At 39.1% G+C, this 24,397-nt stretch overlaps 1 protein-coding gene across 1 annotated transcript; it reads right to left on the reverse strand.

Moving 5' to 3' along the window:
- Nucleotides 1-432: 432 nt before the first annotated feature.
- Nucleotides 433-23,004, reverse strand: LOC116306501 (alpha-2-macroglobulin). The gene is made up of 38 exons (XM_031716575.2): nt 22,815-23,004; nt 21,638-21,824; nt 20,967-21,150; nt 20,825-20,877; nt 18,965-18,985; nt 18,003-18,054; nt 17,786-17,859; nt 17,323-17,362; nt 16,908-16,992; nt 16,149-16,260; nt 15,086-15,319; nt 14,364-14,534; nt 13,921-14,061; nt 13,744-13,818; nt 12,945-13,361; nt 12,690-12,839; nt 11,968-12,132; nt 11,361-11,448; nt 11,079-11,271; nt 10,762-10,993; nt 10,144-10,380; nt 8,988-9,039; nt 8,398-8,484; nt 8,063-8,239; nt 7,806-7,887; nt 7,559-7,715; nt 6,738-6,812; nt 6,501-6,660; nt 5,886-6,112; nt 5,156-5,314; nt 4,690-4,758; nt 4,447-4,601; nt 3,876-3,963; nt 3,376-3,450; nt 2,392-2,488; nt 1,917-1,973; nt 1,445-1,558; nt 433-1,292 (listed from the first exon to the last, which is right to left on the reverse strand). Exons 1-38 carry the CDS (start codon nt 22,883-22,885, stop codon nt 994-996), a joined length of 5,112 nt encoding a protein of 1,703 aa, XP_031572435.2. The 5' UTR covers nt 22,886-23,004; the 3' UTR covers nt 433-993.
- Between the last annotated feature and the right edge of the window lie 1,393 nt (nt 23,005-24,397).

Below are 24,397 nucleotides of genomic sequence, written 5' to 3' on the forward strand. Positions count from 1 at the left end.
CTGAGAATCCGAACCAAGGTATTTCACTTTTATCGAGTTTATATAGCGAATGTTAGCCTTTCGGACAATAAAAGATCCGAATTGGGACCATACCTCCAGACCCTGTGCTGAAGCGCAGTATGGCAGCGCGGAGCATTTACGGCTATGCCGGAGATTTCGGCCCCGACACCGCTATCCATAATGACTGATCAGGGAGCTCGGCCGCTACATTACTGCGATGACTGTCTTTCCAAAGAGGAGTTTCCCAGTCCCAGAATCAGTGCCCAAACCCTCTCATTTCTGTCCAGAGCTAAAGTGAAGGAAGCTTTGTAATCAAAAATATAATCATACCCAAGATTAAATGATACGTAGCTAGATGGGTTGTGTGGCATTGCTTTCAGAAGATGAGCAATATCGGCATGCAAGTCAAGGTTAACAAGTAACTGTAACTCATTGATATTGATTTTTCTTTATTTCGTGGTATAACATACAAGATCTGACACAAATGTTTGTAAGGCGCGGCCTTGAATGTCGCTATATAGTGGATCTTTAACGGCAGCCATGTTGTGGATAGAAACCATGAAATGTTTTCGCATGAGATTCCATTTCCCAAATAAATTAGAGAACATTTCTATTGCGGTTTTACCCTACGACAAGGCTTCCGTCAGAAAACCCATAACAAATTTAAAACTGAAAGAAATAGTCACCAAAAATGTAGCGTAGAATTTTTTTTGAAAACAAAATATGCAATCAACAGTTAAAAGAGTGCTAAGCACAGTAACTACATAATAGTGTAGCAAGCTTCTTTCATCTATTACGCTGAGGTTCAGAGGTTATATATTTTCGTTCTGGCGTTTGCTGTTTTGACGGGATGTCGACGCTCGCTCGTTACAAGAAGCGAAATAGAACTTTTGGAGCCCAGGGTATTCATCTATTGGTCATGCATAAACGTAAAATCTATGAGAATAAGCGAGTTGATTATATTGTTGCAGTCCAGTGAGCTGTGGCTTGTACTCAAGGACAATTGAGCAAAGCTGTTAAGAGTTGAGTCTTGTATGCTTTCCTGCGATGCAAAACCACAGCAGTTTTACTTAAAACAATCCTCTTGACGTTCTTCTTGATTTTCTTCTTTTGTAGCAGGACCAAAGCCTTAGAACGAGGAGACAAGGCAGAACAACTACAACCTTTAGGCAGAACGATCTCAATGGGGCGTACTGATTTCTTTTCGAGCTTCTTTCCAACTATAAACTCTGCAGTCGTGGAAATGAACTCGAATCTCATCCCTCCGTCTTTCACTGTACGAACAGCCAGTACTGAAAGTCAAAAAGTAAAAAGCCATGGAATGAAGGAATGTGGGAAACCCTTTTGCGAACGGAACAAACATTATTGACGCAAATACCATAAGATTTATCGTAACTCGCTGGTTAATCCTTTTAGAGAAGATGCAAGAACAATAATTATTTACCGTTATTGGCCTTGCACACCAGTCCCTGTATTTTAGAAATATCAAAGTCAATTTGCTTTGGGCACAAAAGACAGCTTGCTTGAGGTGCAGGCGTTATTTCGGGCAGAGAAACTTCTGCAATTAGAACGAACTCATGTAAGATATTAAGAAGTAATTTAAAGTTCACTAGAGTTTTCATGTACTGTACATGACTATGTCATACAAGTCAGGCTTCTGCTTCAAGAAAACAAGAGCCAGGATCTATTGTGGATAAAGTGCATCAGAACCTGAAGCATCCTGCTTAAGGTCGAAGCCTACCAATACAGGCCGAAACAGTTGTCCACGGTTTCTAGTTGAGCTGGCTCATTTTAGGCGACTTGAAGCTGTGAAAAGCCTATTGGCCCTCTTCTTCAATCGTTCTTTCCACTTATGGATTATTTTCCTCGAAGTATTCCCCACCTTCCTTTCCTTTCTCCCTTCACCTGTCCCTTACCTGTTTCTGGCAAGCACAGTTCTTCTGTTATATTATACATTTCAGTGGCTGATTTATCTGAAAATTAATCATATAACCAAAAATTATCAAAAGGGTGATACGCAGCATTCACTCATTTTTACAAAATGGGCAATTCTGAATGCTTTTGTTAGTTTTTTGTCTGTCTGCTTTTGTTAGTTTTTTGTCTGTCTGCCTGTTTGTCTGTCTGTCTGTCTGTCTGTCTGTCTGTCTGTCACTGCTCAGCATGTGTAGCTTTTTTTTGGCATCAATGCTATTATATAAAAATACAAAAGAACCGTAATCGACACCCCTTACATCTTCACCTAAGTTGTTTTTTACCCAAAGACTGTTTAGAGATGCAGCGAGAACAAAACATGCAAGCAAACCCAACTGAAAACCTGGAGTTGGAGTTGTCAAGGCGACGGTCGTTTCAACATCTAGACATCTAAAGGAAGCCGGGACTGACTGTACTTACCTGTGTCGTAGTACTCGTAAACTATAACAGAAGATGGCTTGGTTTTCTTCACCACAGACGATTGAATAATTCCGAATGAAACGCAAACATTCTTTATCTGTAAATATATAAAAAAAATTATTTCTGAATACATGTTCCAGGTACAAAATACTGTGAAAATGACTGTGAACCTCATAATGCATCATGACAGGCTGTGCCTTGATCATGGTAAAGTATTGAAGGATTTGTATTAATTGTCATATTCACGTAAATACGGATGATAACGATATAAGGTTTAATAAGGTGCTGTTTTTATTTACACAAAAGCGGCCGGCGTTTCTAAAAGAGTTTTATAAAATAACTGTTATGAATGTCGCGTTCTGATTGTTTTTTTTATTATTGTAATTTGTATTTTATAAAAGAAATAAAAAACTTGCTTGCTGTGCTGTGTGCAGTCATAAAGCACTTGGGGGTCTCTCGTGTTCTGCCAACCCCCGCGTGCTTTATGACAGCACACAGCACGCGCGCGCGTTTTCTATTTCTTCAAAATAACGATGCTCAAAAAGATTATTCATGCATAGAAAACCTAACATATTGTCATTATTGTTTTTTTTTTTTTTTCCCCCTTACGATTAATTTCCAGCCTTTTAGCGGCTAACGGTTAACCTCATTGAGACCCACCATGACGTCACCCACCATGAAATCAACCGCCATGACGTCCCCGATCATGACGTCAACCGCCATGTTGTCACCCATCATGACGTCAACCAACATGAAACTTTCCCCCTTAGCCCTTACGTTTCCATATCATAGAGAAAATGTTGCCAAAGCATTCTGGATCCTTAAATCCTTGATCCAGTATGCATGGCAAGACGAACCATAGGATATTCAACGCAAACACAGAGCGAGTAACACACCTACTAGATAGAAACAGTGCATGGTAGGCAATGAATACATATATATATAAAATATTAGAGGTACAATCCAATTATAAGTTCTCCTTACCTCGTCAAAATAAAGAATGACTTTGTTTTCTTCTAGTTCGTATTTCATCAGACCAAGATCATGACGATTCATTAACTAGGATAATGATAACGATAATTAGCAAGATTTAGATTCGGAGCCGCTGTATCTTGATGCTCTGCATGCTTAACGTGGAAGACTCTACTTTTAAGCAAAAAGTAATTAGAAAACTTTCGAAGAATTTTTTTTACTCAGAAATTAGCGGTGATTAAAAATCAAGGAAGAAAAAGGGATATCCCGACCTGTTAATTTGACAATTTCAAAGAAACATATAAAGTCCCGTGTAAAACTTTTGCCCTCTGCTAAGCCATGGGCGGGGGTGGGGGGGGGGGGGGGTGCGGGGGGGTTTTCCTTTTGATTCTAAGGGGGGCACCCCCCCCCCCAAGTTAACTTTGTGCGCAGCAACCCCCCGCCCCCTGAACGAAATCCTGGATCAGCCCCTGTGAGCTGAAGTTCATTAATTATGGTTTAGTATATTTTACCCTCTCCAATGTTTCTTCGTCAGCAGTGAATCCAGATACGAGCTTTGTTTCTATTACAGCCATACCAGAAGTATCTTCTCCTAACCACCTGATCAAAAATATATACAAATAAGAAAGAAAGAAAGAAAGAAATTGAGAATTTTGGGGCATCCTTTGTATACCTCAACTGAGGGCATGCAGAAGCAATGTAATATTTTCTCCTGTTCATGAATTGGGAATAACGTCCCATGGCATTTTTATTTATGAAAGCTCTTTAATAAATCTATAAACGTTTACATCACGAGTAAAGGATAATGACTGAAGTCTTCGAAACCAGATCCAATGGACCATCTTTCCCGAATTCTCTTGACTGACCATGAAACAATAGTTTGAAGTCAAGACTGAACTTGATTCTTTTATTTATCCAAACTAATTCAGGGAAGGTCAAGGGGAACAGCAGAATGCGGAGAAAAACCTTTGAAGCGCCGCCATGGAGAACTGACAAGTAATCCTACTCACATCTGATGGCGGGTCGATCAGAACACCTTCATTACACTAACCAATCCACAGGTCATAACGATGTTTTACTTACTTAGCACAGATGTACATCTCAAGGGGTTGACAAAGTTCCTCTCCTACTTCGGTCATTACAAGGGAGGACGCTTCTACAGGACGGCGTCTGACGCTCACTGACAACCCGAATGCTTGTTTTTCTGCGACGTCGCGTATATGATAAGCAACATCCGCCTAAAACAGTGAAATATACGATGTGAATAAGGTATATTAACTTTATTGTATTTATGGCTTGTTAAAAAGGCCCAAGACACATGCTTACCTGTACTAAAGCACAGCCTCTACCAAAAGCATCAACCGGAATCGTTATTGGTAGAATGTCCTCTGGAATCTGTACAACAACGAGGAATGTTCAGTTTCTTATCAAAACATGAGGCACCTGACACCCGTAATTACTCTTACGCATTTTTTGAAGAGAGGTATGATATCTCTATATAGATTTCTTCATTTAGAACACCCCCCTTCCCCCCAAACAAATCTATGGATCCGCCGCGCCTGAACATCTCAAAAATTTTGAAGTTTCACCAAGAATTTTCATGAATTCTTATTTGTTTTTCGAGTCCCCCCAAATAACTATGATAAAACCCATGAAAAATGTTTAAAAATCATAGTCATTTGCAGTTTTCGTTTGTTTTGAATCGTTGATAATTTTAGAATCGTAAAACACATCTAAGGTATATATACTTTTCCTTATAAGCAATAGAATATTCTTGGATCGTGGTACTTACCTTAGCCCGTTGTAAGACCAGTCTGTTGATATCGTCGATACGGAAAGTGTGGCGGAATTTTGGATCATTTGTATACCCAACATCAACTCTCATATTAGTAGTTCCACTATAGGTATACCCGGCATATCGTGAAATCGCCTGTAGGGCTACACATGTGTCCTAGCAAAACATATACCTCAATTATACATTCAGTATACACATAAATAAGGTTAGCGGTGCCAAAGGAGACCAGAAAGTGACAGATCATTCCAAGCCGGGCCCAAAGGAATTATGGGTATACAACTAAACACAAATAAACACTGGATATCCCAACACTAAGTTCCTCTGTTCTTAGGAGAATTACGAGCTATTCTTGATCTCGGAATGATCTACTTCTATTTCATATCACCTTTGGATCCGGCAACTTTTTTGAAATAGATATATTTACATTATATTTACTGATAGTCATTACGGCACAGCCCTTCGTGCGTATTCCATCTGTCTAATTTTTGGCCAACAAGTAAATCTTATGATCAAATTACACGCTAGGTTTTTTTCAAAACTGTCGCGCACAACATGTTGACGACACGAATTCGACAGTACAATCTGCTCACGACGGTCGGTAAATGGCAACTAAAACTTGGCGTGACTTAACATGCTGTGTGCGACATCGTTCCGTGTAAATCGACCATGAGGATTTGATCTCTGTTGCCTAAATATCTCTCTGTTTCTTCCGGGCTGTAAATGTTACCTGTGTAGATGAAAATCCTCCAAGTGCGTTCCTCTGTTTAGTAATCCAACGTACAATTGGCAAGGCATCAGCAACAGCAATACTGTCTCTTCCGTCACCAACCAGGGCCAGCAATGCGTACGATGTCATTTCAATATTAGCGGATGCAGCACGATTGTATGGAGGCAACCAGAAATATTCGGTTTGTTTGACCGGTTTTACGGTTTTTTCCCAGTACATCAGTCCATCTGAAGAAATGAAAGATTCAATCTAAAACATCATGTATTACACTTTAAAAAAACGATTTGATCGTTGCTATGGTAACGCTGATTGAACTGCAGCAACGTCCATCATTGTAAACTTTCATATTTGTCCAACATCTGGCATGAATCGATGGAGCTAATGTGAGACTAATTAGTTGCCACCGATAGAATTAGAAGTGTGGAAAGAAAAAGGCTTCTAGGATCGACATTAATAGCGGGCTCTACCTTGCAGTCAATTAATTCATCATTAATTGACAAAGACCACCTCGATGAGCGTTACGCTCTTGGGGTTAATGTAACGACAAAATATGTTTACATACAAAAATACAAAAATATAAAAAAATTCATCAAAAAAGTGAACATCTTAACGTACCTTTAAAAATCGCTTTCGATCTAAGCCTAGCAATAAACTCTCCCCGACTAGAATGTTTAGCAAGAGTCAGTGCAAAAGCAATGATTGCGTTACTATAAGAGTCTGTCACGGTGTCTTTCTGGGCAGTAATGCATTGAAGAGCATTCACAATAACTGGACTCTGAAAACAAGAGGAAAAATAAGTAGAACAAAATCGTTCTGAACGTCTTGGGGTCGTTCTTGTTAACAAAGACTTACCGATGGATCTACTTTGCTCTCCAATAATGATATAACGACATAAGCCGTTAATGTGACGGCAGTTGATACACCTCCCTAAAAACAGACAATACTGAGCAGCTGTTGTTACACTATTGGAATTTATAAGATTACTGTTATGAATGTCGCGTTCTGATTGGTTTGGGGCGCGTGCTTTATGAGAATACATTGCACGCGCGCACTTTCCGTTGCGTCATTCCTATCTATTATGGTAATTTGTATTTCATAAAAGAAATAAAAAACTTGCTTGCTGTGCTGTGTGCCGTTATAAAGCACTTGGGGATTGGCAGAACACTCGAGAAGTGTCCAAAAGCACTCCACTACGCGTCATGCTTCTCCTGACACTTCTCTCGCGTTCGGTCAACCCCCGCGTGCTTTATGACAGCACACAGCACGCGCGCGCGTTTTCTATTTCTTCATTAATCATTAATCTACACTAATGCGTATTAAGCCGTTTCAAAACGCTTGCATTAAAAAACGCTGTCCTGAGCGCAGACATTAATTAGCGAAAACGTAAGGTTTTGAAAACGTTGACGTCATTAACACTGGCAAGTTTATTTTTCGCATTCGCAGATGATGATATCGTATCATTGGCAATCGTACCTGCGGTTTTGATCGTTTTAGTGCTAGAGTGGTAGGGAAGCTTTCAATGCGTTTTCGGTGCATGAGACGAAGACAGGGCATTTCGTAAACGCATTATAGTGCGGGCTTGGCCTAGGCTGATTGCTTTCGAGGGTGACCGTATGGGAGAGTTTACACTGTACATCTTTATGTCCTCTGTGTTTATTCCTAATTAGTTTTACCTTTAGAGCCTTGTTGAATAATCTTCCTTGCTTTCTGAAGCAACCATTGTCCAGTTGTTTGGATTCGATCCACTTCGTTGTTGACTTAATTTCTTCTTCGTCAACAAAGATAAACTGACGTGCTTGAGAAAATGACCGCAGTACGAACGCAGTCAGCCTGGAAAAAAATAAATCATAGATGTAACTATTGCTGTTTAGTAAACCCATCCGGCCACAGGCGAACGAACTAGCTTGTTATGTTACGCACCATAAACTTCCCTCGTCATCCCTGTCACCAAAAGCACTGTACGAGCCATCCTTACGTTTGTAAGTTAGTTCTCGCTGATATCCTATACCATAAGAAAAGGAAATAACATATGCACTCATATTAGTAGCCGTTCAGTCTATGTCTTTATTTGCTTTTATAAAGAATGCGTTATTTTACTGAGTGTTATTTATCCATTTATTCATTCATGTATCTGTCTGTTTGTTTGTTTGTGTTTTATTTCTTCAGATGTATCTGACCTGTCCTTAGGAAGCCAACAGCCTTATCTTGTAAGTCTCCAGCAAGTTGCCTAGTACTGTTTAGATATTGCATGATAAAGATGTTGGGAGCAAACTTGACCATATTTTGTTCACCACAGCCGGTTGGTAGCCGGAGTAATCCTTCAAGCCCCGTTAAACTAGGCCCCATCAAGTCACCTGGAAAACATATAAGTAAAATATATGAAACATTGAAGGCAAGGCAAGGCAAGGCAAGGCAAGGCAAGGCAAGGCAAGGCAAGGCAAGGCAAGGCAAGGCAAGGCAAGGCAAGGCAAGGCAAGGCAAGGCAAGGCCAATAAACTTTAAATAAACTAACCAATAGTCGAAATAGTTGCATGGACAGAGCCAGTAACAATATCTTTTGGAAGATTCACTTCTATCTTATCACTGACTACTGCGGAATCTGCGGGCGAAAGCAATAGAATAACAAATTAGTCAATATGTGAAAATCTGATTTCAAATTCACTATTTATCGCTACTTTGTTAAAAACGCTCAAATTGCGCTTAAACGAAGCTAATAACAGGACACATGTGAAACATAGACGAAAAAAGATTCCCGTATTTCCCAGTTGTCACAACTTCGCAGTAGATGGCGGAGGCTGTTGTGGTCTCCATGTCATTTTTTCACTTTTTTTATTCTTTTCTTTTCGTTTGCGCTTACATTCCTACTGATCTATTTTATTTGTAAGAAGGTGAAGTTAAATCCAATCAAATCAAAATAAAGACTATATAAATTCACTTTAATATTAATCAGTAAAAAAGACAAAGATTGGGTTTCCTGAGGTTTGAGCTGTCTTGATGTTGTTATATATTCATTTATTTATTTGTTTAGCATATTTATTTAATATCTTTTAACATGTGTGTTCTTTGACGTTCATTCTACCATGGAACTACAATATTTCTAACCTTTAGGACAAACAAAACTGCTGTACGTGTATTCCTGTCTCACGCCTTCTGGCTGCAATACAATCACAAATACCACGAGTTATATATAGTCTTCAGATGCGTATCTATTAGCCATTCCGAAGTTAAGGAAAAAAATGTCTTTGGTTGGCATTGGGGTTAATTGTGGGAATGATTTAGGGAAGGAAATAGACGCCATCTTGGAAATACGTCCCCTAAAATGTCCCAAAATGCACTGCAATGCCAACTCGACACAGTTTTCCCCTAAACTTTGGAATAGTTAAAAGGTATCGGATTCTTTCACGTCATTTAGGGAAGCGGTCATTTATTTTTATTTTCTTGTCGATTAACTTAAGCATATTTTTGTTCCAATTCTTGCAAGTTGTTTTCGCTAGTTAGGGATTTATACCTAACGAAAACAACTTACTGTGATTACAAAATCTTTTGAAGTCTCGGCTAAAACAATTTCAGAAAGATGTTCCAATTCTATATATCTCTGCAACCGGCACGAATCGACAAACAAGCGTGCGCATGCGCGAGTTATATTCACCTGTAGCATCAGACATAAATTGTGACCAATGAGCGCGCCGGATTTATTATAGTCACTTGTGTGAACAAATACTAAAGACGATGATTATTGTTATCATAATATAATAGACGGTCAGTCGCCGGTCAGGATCACAGGCCAAATTAGTTTCAGCATAGTCATTTCTCATTTCTGGCTAAAAGTTGGGCTCAGGTCAAACGTCGAACTTCACAAGTTGTCCATTGTTTTAATTAGGTTCGACTCATGTGAAGTTCGACGTTTGACCTGGGTCTAACTCATATCAAAAAGAGACAAAAACCTGACCGGACAAGTCCCAGTTCTGGCCGGAAATTGTCCGATGATAGGCCGTTACTTTTAGTCCTGCTAGACTCGTTTATTCAGGGTTAGTCTCATTTCAGTGTCCAAATATTCACAAATACCAATGGCAAAGTAAAGAATGCAAAACTTCAACACTACGACACTTTGAAATACACGGACATTGACTAGAATGCATGAATATTCAAAGTAATTCTATACGCAATCGAGGCTAATCCTGTAGAACAGAGAATTTGAAACTGGAGTATTACGCTCCGTGATTAGAAATGAGAATTTTATTCAACAAGAAGCGTTTACCTCCACTAAGAGCTTGCGCACAACAGCATCGGATATTCCTAACGGGGCCTCGTTGGATGGGTCTTGGCACAGACTTGGTAAGACATTCCTGATTGTAACCTTCAAGGGAATATGTCCAAGTTGGAGGGGCGTAAGGACGTACTTGACAGACTTTGCCTCGTTGCCACATATGCATATTCTTTGGTCGACATTGGAAGATAACTCGAAATGTTCTGTCCTTGTCAAGCTTACAAGAATCTAAGTACACAAAACATTCTTATTATACATATATCAAAAAAGGTTTTCGTATCCAAAGCAGATAAGAGATACGTCACTGATTAAAAGGTGCATGATAGCTGGAATCGTTACTTTTAAATAAAACGTTTTAAATAAAGCGTTTTTTTTTTAAATATTCTCTTTCTCTTTCTCTTTCTCTTTCTCTTTCTCTTTCTCTTTCTCTTTCTCTTTCTCTTTCTCTTTCTCTTTCTCTTTCTCTTTCTCTTTCTCTTTCTCTTTCTTATATATATACACAATTATATAAACATATATATACATATAATTAAGGATCAGCGTCCCAATTCCTAAGCCCTCTTAATAAATAAAAGCACGAAAGCTAAAAATAAAATAAAAGCATCTTACCGTCGAGCATTGACTCATGTAGTTAAAAACCGTAGTGATGATACTGACTTGTTCTCCACGTATAACAGAATAAGGCAAGGTAAATGACACGAAGAAAGGCTGGAAGACAGTTAGAATGGACGGATCTGTCACACCGATTCCATGACTTGTAGACATAGCAAAGGCACTGGCATACCAGCTGGTGATCGTGTCTGGAACTTTGGCCGTTATTACAGTTTGTCCAGTCGAGTTGCTGTGAAAAGGTACTGTTTCAGATGAGCATTGAAAAGTAATAATGCATGCATGTTCTCAAAACTAGATAAACCGACCGTTCTCACCTGACAACCTCATCCGTCCAGAGCCAAGTTTCTGGGAAGTTTTTCCTTACAGTCGGAGGAGCTACAACTGCTTTCTTTTGAGTTTTTCGTACCAAATTAGGACCAGGACGACCACCAAATCCCCCAGCTCCTCCTCTTTGACCAATAATTCTGCTGAATAGAGGTACAGGCCTTGGACCACCATTTATGGGACCTTTTGAAGTCATGGTAAGAAGAGTAGAAACAGGCAATATTAGGCGAATAGTTTCAACTCAAAAGCAAGTTATCGTAAAAGAGAATTACCATTTTCTCTTGACCTCCACAGGTAGTTAAATTCGGGACATGGACGCGATTCTATCGTCAGGTTAGAAAAATAAACAAGACCAGTATCCTAAAATAAAGAAAAATAAAACATGTATCCTGATTTATAAAATAACTGTTACGAATGTCGTGTTCTGATTGGTTTGGAGCGCGTGCTTTATGAGAGCACATTGCACGCGCGCGCACTTTCCGTTGCGTCATTCCTATCTATTATTGTAATTTGTATTTTATAAAAGAAATGAAAAAACTTGTTGCTGTGCTGTGTGCAGTCATAAAGCACTTGGGGGTTGGCAGAACACTCAAGAAGTGTCGAGAAACACTTCTCTCGTGTTCTGCCAACCCCCGCGTGCATTATGACTGCACACAGCACGCGCGCGCGTTTTCTATTTCTTCATCATATTACATCTTCAGTATTACCTCTAAGTATTCTAGAGCATTGAAGGCTTAGAGAGAATTTAGAATAAGTGAGCGAGCACTGGCCAACTTAGCCGGCGCACAGTGCATTCTGATAGTTACAGGTCATTCGAGGTACCGTTCAGAGTCTCAGTACTGAAAAGGCAATGAATACATACACTTTGTATTTACTCACGTAAAATGCTTTGGACGCATCCACATACACATCTATTGAGCGTGGCATGATACTTCGCGTTCGCCTTATAGGCGGTCTCCAAAATGGATAACGTGGCTTGCAATGTCTTTGCTGTTTATACTGCCTTGATGGACCAACATCTTGTGCAGACAAAATATCAAATATCTTTTGAAGAAACATTTAAAGAAACCATATTAGATTTTATTCATCTTCTCCCCCCTCCACCTCCCCCCTTTCCCCGCCTCTCTCTGAATGGATGCTGGATACAAAAGTAGATACAGTCAATTCAAAAAATGTTGTCGTCGACCAACTCAAGCCTACGCGACTGGACCGAAAGGAATTCTAGGTAGCAATCATTGAAGCCGAGGTGACTCCATTATTTTATCTGACTAATTATGCCTGGTTTACAGCACGAACCTTCGTAGGCGAGCGGGAAGTGTTGAAGGAGACGTTTTTTTAATGCCCTCATATTTTCGGAATTTTGAACTGAATCATAACTACTTTTTTTCTTTTCCCAAACCCGAAGACATGCATTCGATGGATTGTTTCTAGCCATTATTATCTTATTACTAGCGGGAACAATTAATTCAGAACGAATATTTAATCGCTTCAGTGATTTTTACCCATATTCCTTTCGGTCCAGTCGCGTAGGCTTGAGCCGGTCGACGACAACATTTTTTGAATTGACTGTAAAAAGAAAAGAAACGGTTATGCTTGCTTACATCGTCAGAGTCGAGATCGTCAGCTTCTCGTAAAATACGAACACTCTTGTCTACCGCTGCCAGAGCAACTGTTGACCCAGGTGCAGCTGATAGAGTGATTTGAACCTGCTCGCCAGGTCTTCGAACGCTTTCACTGAGTCGCACTTGTACCTTATAATACAAATTTAATAAAGCCATGATTTTAGTTGCAAAGAACAAGTAACCGTTGATGAATCAGTAAGGGTTTGTAGTCAGGGTAGTTAGTTAAAGAGTAACCTGATTTTGAAGCTTGTCCTCTATGTCTACCACCATGCTGTCAGCTACTGTCTCACCATCCTTCCTCACATAATATATTAGCATTCGACATGATGGCACCATGCTCTGGGTCACTTGAAACTCAATCATTCCATTGGCTGCTTTCAGGTCTGAAGCACTGCTGCGAGTGATTGGTTCTGTTGTAGGTGTGGTAGTAGGTGTGGTAGTAGTTGAGGTAGTAGTTGAGGTAGTAGTTGTGGAGGTTGTGACGTTCGTATTGTTTGTTACTGGCCCGGTGGTCGGTCCGGTGGTCGGTCCAGTGGTCGTTCCGGTGGTCGTTCCGGTGGTCGGTTCGGTGGTTGGTTGTGTAACTCTAGTTTTAGTCTGGAATGAAATAGTTTTCCTGCCACTTGCTGCCGATTTTCCACGGCACATCAACTGAAAATATGAAAAGAAGCTAATAAGGTAGGCGAAATGTCTTGACAATTCATCTGCTGGGCAAACTGCTGGAAATAAACTGCATTCAGTACGCGCGTTTTTCATTCATGAAATAAAACTCCTGCGAATGTCTCTGTACTGTGATTTTTAAAAACAAGCTGTGAGCTGTAGAGCACGAGAGAAGTAAGCTCTCGCAGTGTTTATATATCTGAGTACAGAGAGTCTCTGTCATCTGATATAGACACGGTAGACAGCCAACCAGCGCGAGCGTTATATTTTATATTTCAAGTATTCTATAAACCAGCTCAAAACGCACTCGCTTATAGTGTAAAAAGTCTACTGTTCGTAAAATCTAATATATCTTTGTATGATCAATACTTACATGATAAACAAATTCACTTTTAAATTCATCTCCCTTAAATGTGTACTGGAAATTGATTTTCGCCTTTTGTCCAACCTATGAACCAAAAACATAATATTGTGACAATATACATGGAAAACGAATAACCCGGCCATAGGATGAATATACAATTCATCATAATATCTAACATCTAGATACCTTTAATGGAGTATGCAGTTTACCAAGGGCCAAGAAGCTCCAGCTTTTCGAATACCAAGGCCTGCAGTGGATTCCTGCTGTTGAGTACCAGTTGGATACTCCATAGTCTGAACCAAATATTTGCCCGGAACCATGTCGAGCCTTTACAAAATATAATATGCAAAAAGAATAAGTCCGACATGTATATTGACGCGCGGGTTCATAATGTTTTTCAGCTAGCGAGCCAGCTTGTCAAGTCTAGGAATTTTAAAGAGCTAACTAGCAAATTACTGCAAATCACTGGTTTAGATCCAGTATGTTGAAACTGATAATAAAGAAACCAAAAACAAACAAAGAAAACATTCAGAGCATCTTAAATCAATTATATAGTGTTCAATGGCGGAAATTGGTCGAGTGACCGTGTACGACCGACTATTTTGGCAAACAAAAGGGGTAACACTCACATTTATCGAAAGGTACTTTGCCTTTATTGGTATTTCAGGTAAGACAAAGTTAACGATTCCGTTGTTGACCAAGAATTTTCTTTTGAATATGAAACCTCTTTTGTCATCCTCAGCTGTAATGGTGACGGTCTCGTTTCTGATTGGCTTTTTGTCAGGAGAAGTGACATGAAGCTAAAAAAGACAATGGTAGGACAGAATATCATTTGGCTTTATTCTCAATCGCGTGCTATATAAGAATGCTAAGCTTGTAGAGCAGTTTTCGTATGAATGTGAAAAGCTCAGTCGTATGCGTGCATTCCATTGCCGCGATCGTGATGTTTTCTAGAATATTAATTGGTGCTATGTGATTGGTCTGGCAGTGCCGTGACCATGTCCGCGTCGTGTTCGTGCTTTGTTACGGATATTTGATTGGATGGAGATAAATTCTCGAGCAATGTTATTGGTCTGGCGTATGCCTTGCCGTGTCACGGCCGTGTTCGTGCCGTGAGCTTTTCACAGTCATACGAAACTGGTCTATGCTAGACAGGGATCAAGGTTATTGTTACCGAAACACGGTGAAGTGATAATAAAAATGAAGAATAAGACATACAATGAATTTTTTTATTTTCCTTTGCCTGCGCAGGATCAGTCAGTGAATGTTGCATAAGAGCATAAGAGCATAAGAGCATAAGAGCATAAGAGCATAAGAGCATAAGAGCATGGTTACTCTATCTAATACTTACCTGACCATAGAATGGAAGTCCAGGTTTGAAATGATTGGGTGTACCGACACGGAAATCCAATTTTACACGATAAGGAACGATATTTGTCTTGGTGCTGGTCGCAGTTAGCGAGATGCCAGTAGCTTCTTCCGTCATAACGGCAGTAATATTCAGAAGAGCGCCATAATAGGAATACTTCATCCCAGCAAGACCAAGATCTTTATTGGTCAGCGTGAAATCGTAGCATCCTGTAATCTGTTCAAGATTCAAAAGCAAATTGCTGCTATAGAACATTAAAACAAATTTCTGTCATGCAGGGATAGTTATATATGACAGCAAATTTTTAAAACGTTGTTGGGTTGAAAAGGTTGAATCATCATAGCTAGCTAAGACGGTGGGGTATTCTGGGTAGTTAATATCCTGGGCATTTGGAAAGTTTTTGCATACAGACACACAAATAAAGAGTCACCAAATGTTGTTTATTGACTTGAATTGATGTTTAAAAGCTGCATAATTTCAATGCATTATATGAGCCTCTTTACTGTTTACCCAGAATACCCTTCGGACTTAGCTTCTATGCGCTGCTAATGCGCCGCCTCTCACCAGTGAGACCAGAGTTCGAGTCCCGCCGGTCTCGGTGTATATAGTATGCGAGTACAGTTGCTTGTTGGCTCTTTCCTGTGATTCGAGGGTTTCTTTTAAGGTTCACCGGTTTTAGTCGCTCATCAAAAATCAACTTCAAATTCTAATTTAATCTTCGCGCGCTTTCCGTTTGTTGTTTTGATCACAAAAACGAGATCAAAATAACAAACGGAAAGAGCGCACGCACGCGCAGTTGACGCACGGGGGAAGGGTTGCGCGACATTTAAACTGCACTCGATTTCTAAAAATAACGATATAAAGTTTTCCTCTCTTATTTATGCTCTCTTGGTTTTACCTAGCTGGAGCCTGTTTCTGTTGTGACTGTACCACGCTGTTATACAACAGCCAAAGCTTAATAGATTCAATAGATAGATTGATCAAATCGTTTCAACCCGACAAGGTTTTTTCAATTCGGTGAAAATAAAAGGCAACATGCACTTACATTTTTCTCGACATCAATTTTCCTTTCATTTCTTCTTGATGACCACCACCAACTTTGCTTCAACCTGAAAGTCACTTTTAACTTGCCCTTGACCAGTTGACCATACGTATATCTACAACAAAGTAACCATCACGCTTGAATACAGTTTGAGATACAGTCTCAACCGAGTAAACAACGTTGAAATCGAATCGACAGAACTATATTTATTCATTTTCTAGAACTTATTCATACAATGCAATATGTTTATTTAGTGCCGTAATATATATAAATAAAAGTACAATGTACATTTTGAATGATTCTTGTGATAAATACATATACACCTACTTGCAAGAACGTTGTCATACGATATTAGAACATTAGTAATTTGTGAGAAAGGAATACATTAAAAGTTCAGCTTCAGTGATCTTCTTTTGTTTTTTAATATAATTCCTATCCCACTAAATCACTAATGTTCTATTTCGTATGACAAGCACGTAGTTTTGTATATAATCAGTATTACATTGTACATTTAGTTTGTTCCTTATTTTAAAGCACAGGCTAATTGTAACAACCAGTACGGCTGAACTACACAATTAGCAATTAGCTTTGTTAATTTGCTTATTTACACGAGTTTCAAAAGTTGAATACGTAAAAGCTTATTTTAGTCACAGGTACAGACCAGGATAACGACAGATATTGATATTGATGTTATGTCCTGTTTACAATAGGTTTTAACTTGCCTAAAGCAGACAATTCAATAATGGTGTGCTTCATACTAACCTTGCACATATGGTACCACTAACGTCTTTACTATCAATTGCAATAAATGGAGGAGGTCGAATAATCACTTCAAACTTCGGAAGAACTACAAAAATGATATAGTATAGTAGCAATAAATTATGCGTTCGGTGTGTGTAATGAAATAGAGAGAATAAGAGAAAAATATCAAATGCCCTTGGCGGGAATCGAACCCACGTCTTCGGCATTCCACACATCGGACTGGAATACCGAAGACGTGGGTTCAATCCCCGCCAAGGGCATTTGATATTTTTCTCTTATTCTCTCTGCAAAAATGATATATTTATTATTGTATAATTGTAATCAGTGCTTATTACTCAAATATTTGTAAGACATTGGATGGATGGTTTAACATGAGAAGTCAGTTTAAACCAAGTCATACGTGATGAGCTCTTACCATACTTGGAGACTTCGATAACCTTGATAATTTTCTTATCCTACAAAATGGAAGGCAGACAAGTTAAGATAACTTACCTGAATGCTGCAGGTATTTTGAAATTAATAATGAACCAAAAAAAGGAATGAATAATGAAAGGAAAAATGAGAATGGAAATAAATGCAAGGGTAAGAATCTGGAAAGGAATGCAAAATACTACGCAACAATTGGGCTGCTCCCCCTCCTCCTTCCACTATTCCTTTCAACAAGACATTGTCACAGTGCTTTAGTCCCTACTCCCTACTTTTCTCACCAGCCCTCTCCTCCCCCAATCAAAACTTTGCTTCACAGCGGCCATGAAACACGTGATTCATTTCATAAATAACTTTACAATTGAGGTCAATTCTACTAAAGAAAGCGGCCGTATTTTTTCGAGCCCCGCAACCGTGAAATTTAGTGTGTGGTATGCTAATATATGATTCACCTTATGCTTTGCCTCGATCTTCCATTCTCCTAGTACAGGGTATTTTGACAGTGACATTTCCAAACTGGCAATTCCTTAAAAAAAAAAAAAGGTATAACTTTAGTTTTACGTTTGTCTACAAAAATTCATATGTTATACAGAAATCTCGAATGGATTTCTTATTGCTATACATGGAAATGGTGTCCCCCGCATCCTACTTGCACCTAGTTGATCTTACCGTTATGCAAATCCAGTTTGTCCCATTGCATCATGCGAACTCCCGAAGGATTCTACAAACAAATAGTAGAAAGGTAATTGAGCATGATTCACAAGAGAGTGAAGGGGTGGAATATGGAGTGTGTGAAACTTTCATATGTTTCTTGAGCTGCGAGGTGAGTTAGTTGACGCATACAGGACTGCACATATATAGGAGATATATTTTCTAGACAACATGCATTGAAGCCACTGAAGTGTTCGACCTCATACCCTAAGCAGAAACGAGTAGGGGATTGGACAATTGCTGGGCAACACAGCAACTGATTCCTGTCTACCCACTTGTCTACCCACTGGTCTACCCTACGGTCTACCCACCGGTCTACCCACCGGTCTACCCACTTGTCTACCCACTGGTCTACCCACTTGTCTACCCACCGGTCTACCCACCGGTCTACCCACCGGTCTACCCACTGGTCTACCCACTGGTCTACCCACTTGTCTACCCACTGGTCTACCCACTTGTCTACCCACCGGTCTACCCACTTGTCTACCCACTTGTCTACCCACTGGTCTACCCACTGGTCTACCCACTTGTCTACCCACCGGTCTACCCACTGGTTTACCCACTTGTCTACCCACCGGTCTACCCACCGGTCTACCCACCGGTCTACCCACCGGTCTACCACCGGTCTACCCACCGGTCTACCCACTAGTCTACCCACTGGTCTACCCACTGGTCTACCCACTAGTCTACCCACTAGTCTACCCACTGGTCTACCCACCGGTCTACCCACTGGTCTACCCACTGGTCTACCCACTAGTCTACCCACTGGTCTACCCACTAGTCTACCCACTAGTCTACCCACTGGTCTACCCACTGGTCTACCCGCTGGTCTACCCACTGGTCTACCCACTGGTCTACCCGCTGGTCAAGGGCAATTGGAAAAAAGTGGTAATCTACATAGAACTATTATCATGACTCACCGCTATAGATACACGTTGAACCTGAAAGCAAACAAGAAAGCAAATTATAAACGAAAACAAGTTATAAACCCATTGCATGTGACTTCAAAGCAGCTTAAACTGGGGCTCAAATTAAAGTAAATCCGTTCTCTTGAGGATTGAAATCTTTTATGATGTTTTAACATTAGAAAATGCTCAATTGTTTTTTGTTAAAAGTAGGGATTTATTGCAAGGGGTCTATGTTAACACACATACATGTATATTTAACAAATTTACGATGGTTGAGCGTGGTATGTCCTCTTATTTACCACGATATGACGTCAAAAGTTGGTCAAAATGTTATGGACTCACGAGCACGAGGCGTCAGCCGAGTGGGTCCATAACTAATTTTGACCAACGTTTGGCGTCATATCGTGGTAAATAAGAGGACATACCACGCTAAACCATCGTAAATTTGTTTTTTACTACAAAACTCACAAAACTCTAGGAAATAGACTGCACGAAATCTTGCATGACGCCATTTGTTGGTATGGCCTCTTATTTACGACGTTTTTTAACCAATCAGCGCGCGAGAAAATTTACAATTGTGGTAAAAATATAAATACCTGATCTCTAAAACTTTGACACTTTAGCTACATAACTAACAATTAGACTACGAGGTCGAGTTTTCTATGAGTCAATAGATAATCGGTGAGGCGGGAAGCGCCGAATCGACTATTTGACTCATAGAAAACTCAAAAACGAGAACGAGGTTTTAGCATAAAACTACTAGCTAATATTATGATATTGAAAACAAAAAATGACACTGAAAACTTTACTATACAAAGCGACGGTCAACCGGTGGCACTGTCTTCATTCATAGTTGCGAACTCAACTCGAAGTCTTAACGTAAACCTTAAACTTGCTTTATTTTTATAACTTTTTGTCTCTATTATTACTGTCAAAACTCTCTTTCCAATGTTTTTTATTTCATCAGTTTTTGGGATCATTTTTTTAATTAATGAGTGATAAACTGAAATACTTTATTTACAAAAACTTTGTTGTCAGATCATTCAAAGCCGTGCCGTGTTTACAATATTGCTTAACATAAGATTCTTGTCAGTTAACTTGCACTTTCTTTATTGTTTCGTCTGTTCTTACCGTTTAAACTTCTTCTTGAATACATATGAATAAGTTGTCTTTTGGATTTTTTCTGTTCTTTGAGGGAATTCTTTTAAAATACCATCATTATCTCAGTAGTCAGTTGTTTGTCGGTCGTAAAGTTTGCACATGAAAATATCAGTGAAATCTGACGGCCGCTTTTTCGTGTTAAAATTGTCATAATTCTTCAGTTTTTACTTATCTGTACCGTTCAAAACCTCCATTCCTTTCTTTGGTACAGTCTTGTCTTTTCTACAATCGATTTTTAAAGAATTTTTAGAGAACAAGCAGAGATTTTGACTAAACTTGACCATGCACTTGTTTGTTTTTCGCTACTCACTATTCACAGGATAGATAGTGAATACGTTAGCCAATCAGATGGCAGGATTCGTGATAGTATGCTAGTAGTTGTATGCTAAATACATATATGTTTTGGTTCTGTTTTTGTTGAAAAATAAGCGGTAAACAAGGAGCAATTTATCTCCGAACGTGCTAAAAAGCCTCATTAAGTATTCTACAACAACGTGGTAATACATGGTAATATATTTTAGGGATTCGGTATATCATAAACCTAAAGAGTATTTAGACTGTACACTGACCTCAGCCACTCAGCCAGAAACATAAAATGCTTGGAATCAGCATTCTCATACTCAGACACTTTGTCTTTCTATCGGTTTTTTGTTTGTTTTTTTCGCTGAAAAAAATCTTGGTACGAGAATGATGAAGTGCATACATGCTCACCTGGCCACTGGAAGGTTTCAAATCAGGTGACAAGCAAACAATCCTCATGCGTACTGTGGAATAAAATGATTGACAAGAAAAACTAAAAATACAAGAAAAGTCAAGTTGGAAAGAAATATAAAGATTGATTGACAATACTCACTAGTCTGTCCAGGTTTGTATATTGGTTTATCAGTTTGAATAAAGATAGAAACGCTATGTTTCTTTAGTGTCAAAGCTTGTTTTTCCTTGAATCGCTGCGGATTAGCCTCTCCCAATTCATACCCTTCCACAACCAGATTTACAATATCGAAGTGGTCGTAACGTACGGGAACGATCTCAGGAACCTAAAGAAACACAACAGAGAATATTTACTTCATCTCTGAAGAAAAATGAAAAGACTCAGAAGTAATCTAGTGGCTGGGAAGGGGGAAGGGGTACTGATGTCACTATCAGGGAAGAATCGTTTATGTTATCTTTTGGACTTATCTAGAGCGGGATCTTAGCGTGCCCGTGACCCCCCTTTTCAGCTTGGAACTAGTTGGTTAGTATAGCAAAAGGTCCGTTTTCTTAAATTTGAGACCCTTTGTAGGGGCTTTGATTTCGGGGCTTTCAGGAATCGTGGGCAAGATACTGAGGTGCAGCTCTTTCACACTCCTCAAACATTGCGAAAATGACTAAAACTATTGGTGTCCCTTGCGCTTTTTTAGTTAGTTTAATAGCAACTTCAGTAATTATCGCCCTAACATCCTGGTATTTGCAGCAAAATGACGTCCATCTCATGCAAATGGTCTCTAATTATTAACTGAATCACTACTTGGACTACACACATACCTTTATCTTCAACGTTCCTTGTAACGCGTCATCGAACACTTTACTAGCCGTCGATATAGTCTTGTCTCCTTTAGCGATCTTGAGGGATGCGGTAATATTCCAGGGGTTTTTGGTGTCGTAGAGATTTACATTTACATCATGTGTGGTGCCGGCATAATACACGCGTGTTGTCGTAATCAAGTATTTGCTGTATTTAAATATTAGTTAATACTTATTATTGATATTTACTAGGTCAATTTATCCATTCTTCCATCCATCGATTCATGCCTTTCACATAACTTCGAGTAGGATTCATGACTTGCTATTCGCTCAATCATTCTGGGTGCAATAATTTACTGCATAGATCGATGGAAAGATGGAGGAAGATATGGAGCTTACAGAAATTGGCAAAAAAACAAAAAAAAACAACAACAACAAACAAACAAACAAACAAACAAACATAATAACAACGACAAATGAAAGAAGGTACAATACAAAATAAAATTCAAAACATTATTTTGATGCGAATCACTGTAAGGAAATGCATTTGCTCCATGACCTTACCCTGTATGGTACGCCATGCCCATAAGGTAATACTGACATCGCGCCCGCTGTGCTCAGTTAGCAACTCAGTAATAATCAGTACACTAATATATGATTACATAGAGTTATGTGTCTGGTTCTTGCTCATTGGGATCTATTGTCAGTTGGGGGAATAAATCTTCTTAAAAACTATCGAATTGTTTACTGACGACAATCAAAAGATAACAAATTGATTCTCGCAGAAGATGTACGGATAATTTTCAAAGCTTTTCTACAAAAACTCTGATTACTTATCATGTATTTTACCCTGCATTTTACCATGTGTTTTAACACAAGCTTTCACTTTTCACGTTCACTACAAAACACTAATAATGACTGTAATAAGCGAAGAGTATGATTTATGTTGGTTGACAGCACAAATACGTCATGACGCCGTTTTGTTTTCTAATGTCGTAGTAAGTGCAACTCCAGCTCGGAGCCCAAACCTCATACGCTCACACCACTAAGTTTCCTGTAATGATTATTTACGAGTTGTAGTTTTAAACAAAGAGTAGCAGTTCTTAGAATCTTCCTGGTATACAAACCATTTGAGTACAAGGAAAATATTTAGGCTTGTTGCCAGTTTATAAACGGCAACGTAAAAGCAAATGCTTACCTATCAACAGGAATGGAGCAAAGCACAAGAAACAGAACAAACGTCGAAAAACAGAAATGTTGCTTTTCCATCTTTTGCAACTCACGGGATTTTCAACTTCCTATGGTTTGCAAGTGGGACGTTATATACCTTAACAGTTGCGCAAATCAGGAAACCAAGCTATTCACTCCCACACACAACATTTCTTCTTTGTAAGATAGACTTACGTATATCACGTAAATTAATACGCTATATCATATAACCAATGCCAATTGAGTTTATACAGAGTGTTGATGTAATGAATCCAGTCCTTGGGTCAAGCAAGTCACGGCAGTCTCGGGTACAGTTACTATTTCCTTCATTGTTGTTTCAGTTCCACAGGAAGTGGTTTGAATTTTGTTGTTCTTTATGTTCTGTGTGTATGGCCCCAACATGCAGCTGCAAATGCAATAACTTTAGAATAACACGTACAATAAAACGTTTCTCATTCGGATCCTTCTTGGCGTATTTAGCTTTATCATATTCTGGGACAGTAAGGGCAGCTCCAAGTTCATTATTCTTGGCTATTGGATTATTTTCTTCTTCGTCATGTGCCTTGCAACACCAAGAAAGAGCTGATCATTCTTCTTTATCTTTTTTGGAATGATACCACGTGCCACTGACTTAGGAGCTCATAAAAATTACTTTTAAAACTAAAACGCGAACGTGAAAAATAAAAAAATTTAAGGTTGAGTAAATATGTGTTATCTGCTTTGTAGAGATCCAGATCTGGAGTATTTTTGATAGGTGATAAGTTCTTTGCAACTAAAAACAAGTAATATTTTTTAAAAGGGCTTTTGTAGAAATGGAATTTTTCCAACACGTTGTTGCTGCCAGAAGCGAAATTCCGGCAAGAATGCACTCAAACAAGCCGTTCATTGGTTTTCGTGTCATTTTACAAACAAAAGTGTGCCCAAACTGACTAAAAATCGTCTTCCTATCTATGCCGGGATGTACTCATATCCTGTATAGACATGGGTGTCGTCTTGCCGTCTTCTTTACTTAGATTAGGCGGAGAGTCGCAGCAAATGCTGAAACAGCGTAAAACTGAACGTGCATATGCATGCAACAAGTCATGGCACCTTCGGGCATGAACCGGTGACGTGAACTAACTTGCTGAGTAGTAATCGTTTATCAGGTCTTCCGTGACATTATGTCATTTCTTTTTCTGTTTTGGGGAACTAACAATGAAAATAAACAAATTCAAAATATAATTTTTATTCAATATATAGACACTTCATATTTTAATATTTTCCTTCCCGTTCTCCTATGTCTCTTCCAATCTACAATACTCATACGAACACATTCCCTTCCATACCCTTATGCTCTATAAACACTCTTACGTACTCCTTAACATTTTACCCATCGAAAACCCTTTCTCCTCTCCCCTTGCCTGTGTCCGAATACCTGTGTTTTCCATAGTATTCTCGGTAAAGTAAATTATAATTTACCTTTTTATCATTAGTTTCATTAGAAACACCGACGCAGCTCACACTAGTTTTTAGCTAGTTATCTCTAAATGTCGATAGAAATCGACCAAAATCCTTCTAAAACCATAAAAATTT

Source organism: Actinia tenebrosa, unplaced genomic scaffold, assembly GCF_029948245.1.
Source record: "Actinia tenebrosa isolate PJP-AT-01 unplaced genomic scaffold, QUT_ActTen_1.0 PGA_scaffold5__44_contigs__length_20552954, whole genome shotgun sequence".
Lineage (NCBI taxonomy): Eukaryota > Metazoa > Cnidaria > Anthozoa > Actiniaria > Actiniidae > Actinia > Actinia tenebrosa.

What these genes read in the sequence shown, in the direction of transcription:
- LOC116306501 (XM_031716575.2), bottom strand. Translation starts at nt 22,885, where the DNA reads ATGGAAAAGCAACATTTCTGTTTTTCGACGTTTGTTCTGTTTCTTGTG. An exon ending in GAGGATTTTCATCTACACAG is followed by an intron (nt 5,315 to 5,885) that starts GTAACATTTACA and finishes ATGTTTTGCTAG; the next exon opens with GACACATGTGTAGCCCTACA. An exon ending in GGTGTGCAAGGCCAATAACG is followed by an intron (nt 1,293 to 1,444) that starts GTAAATAATTAT and finishes TTTGACTTTCAG; the next exon opens with TACTGGCTGTTCGTACAGTG.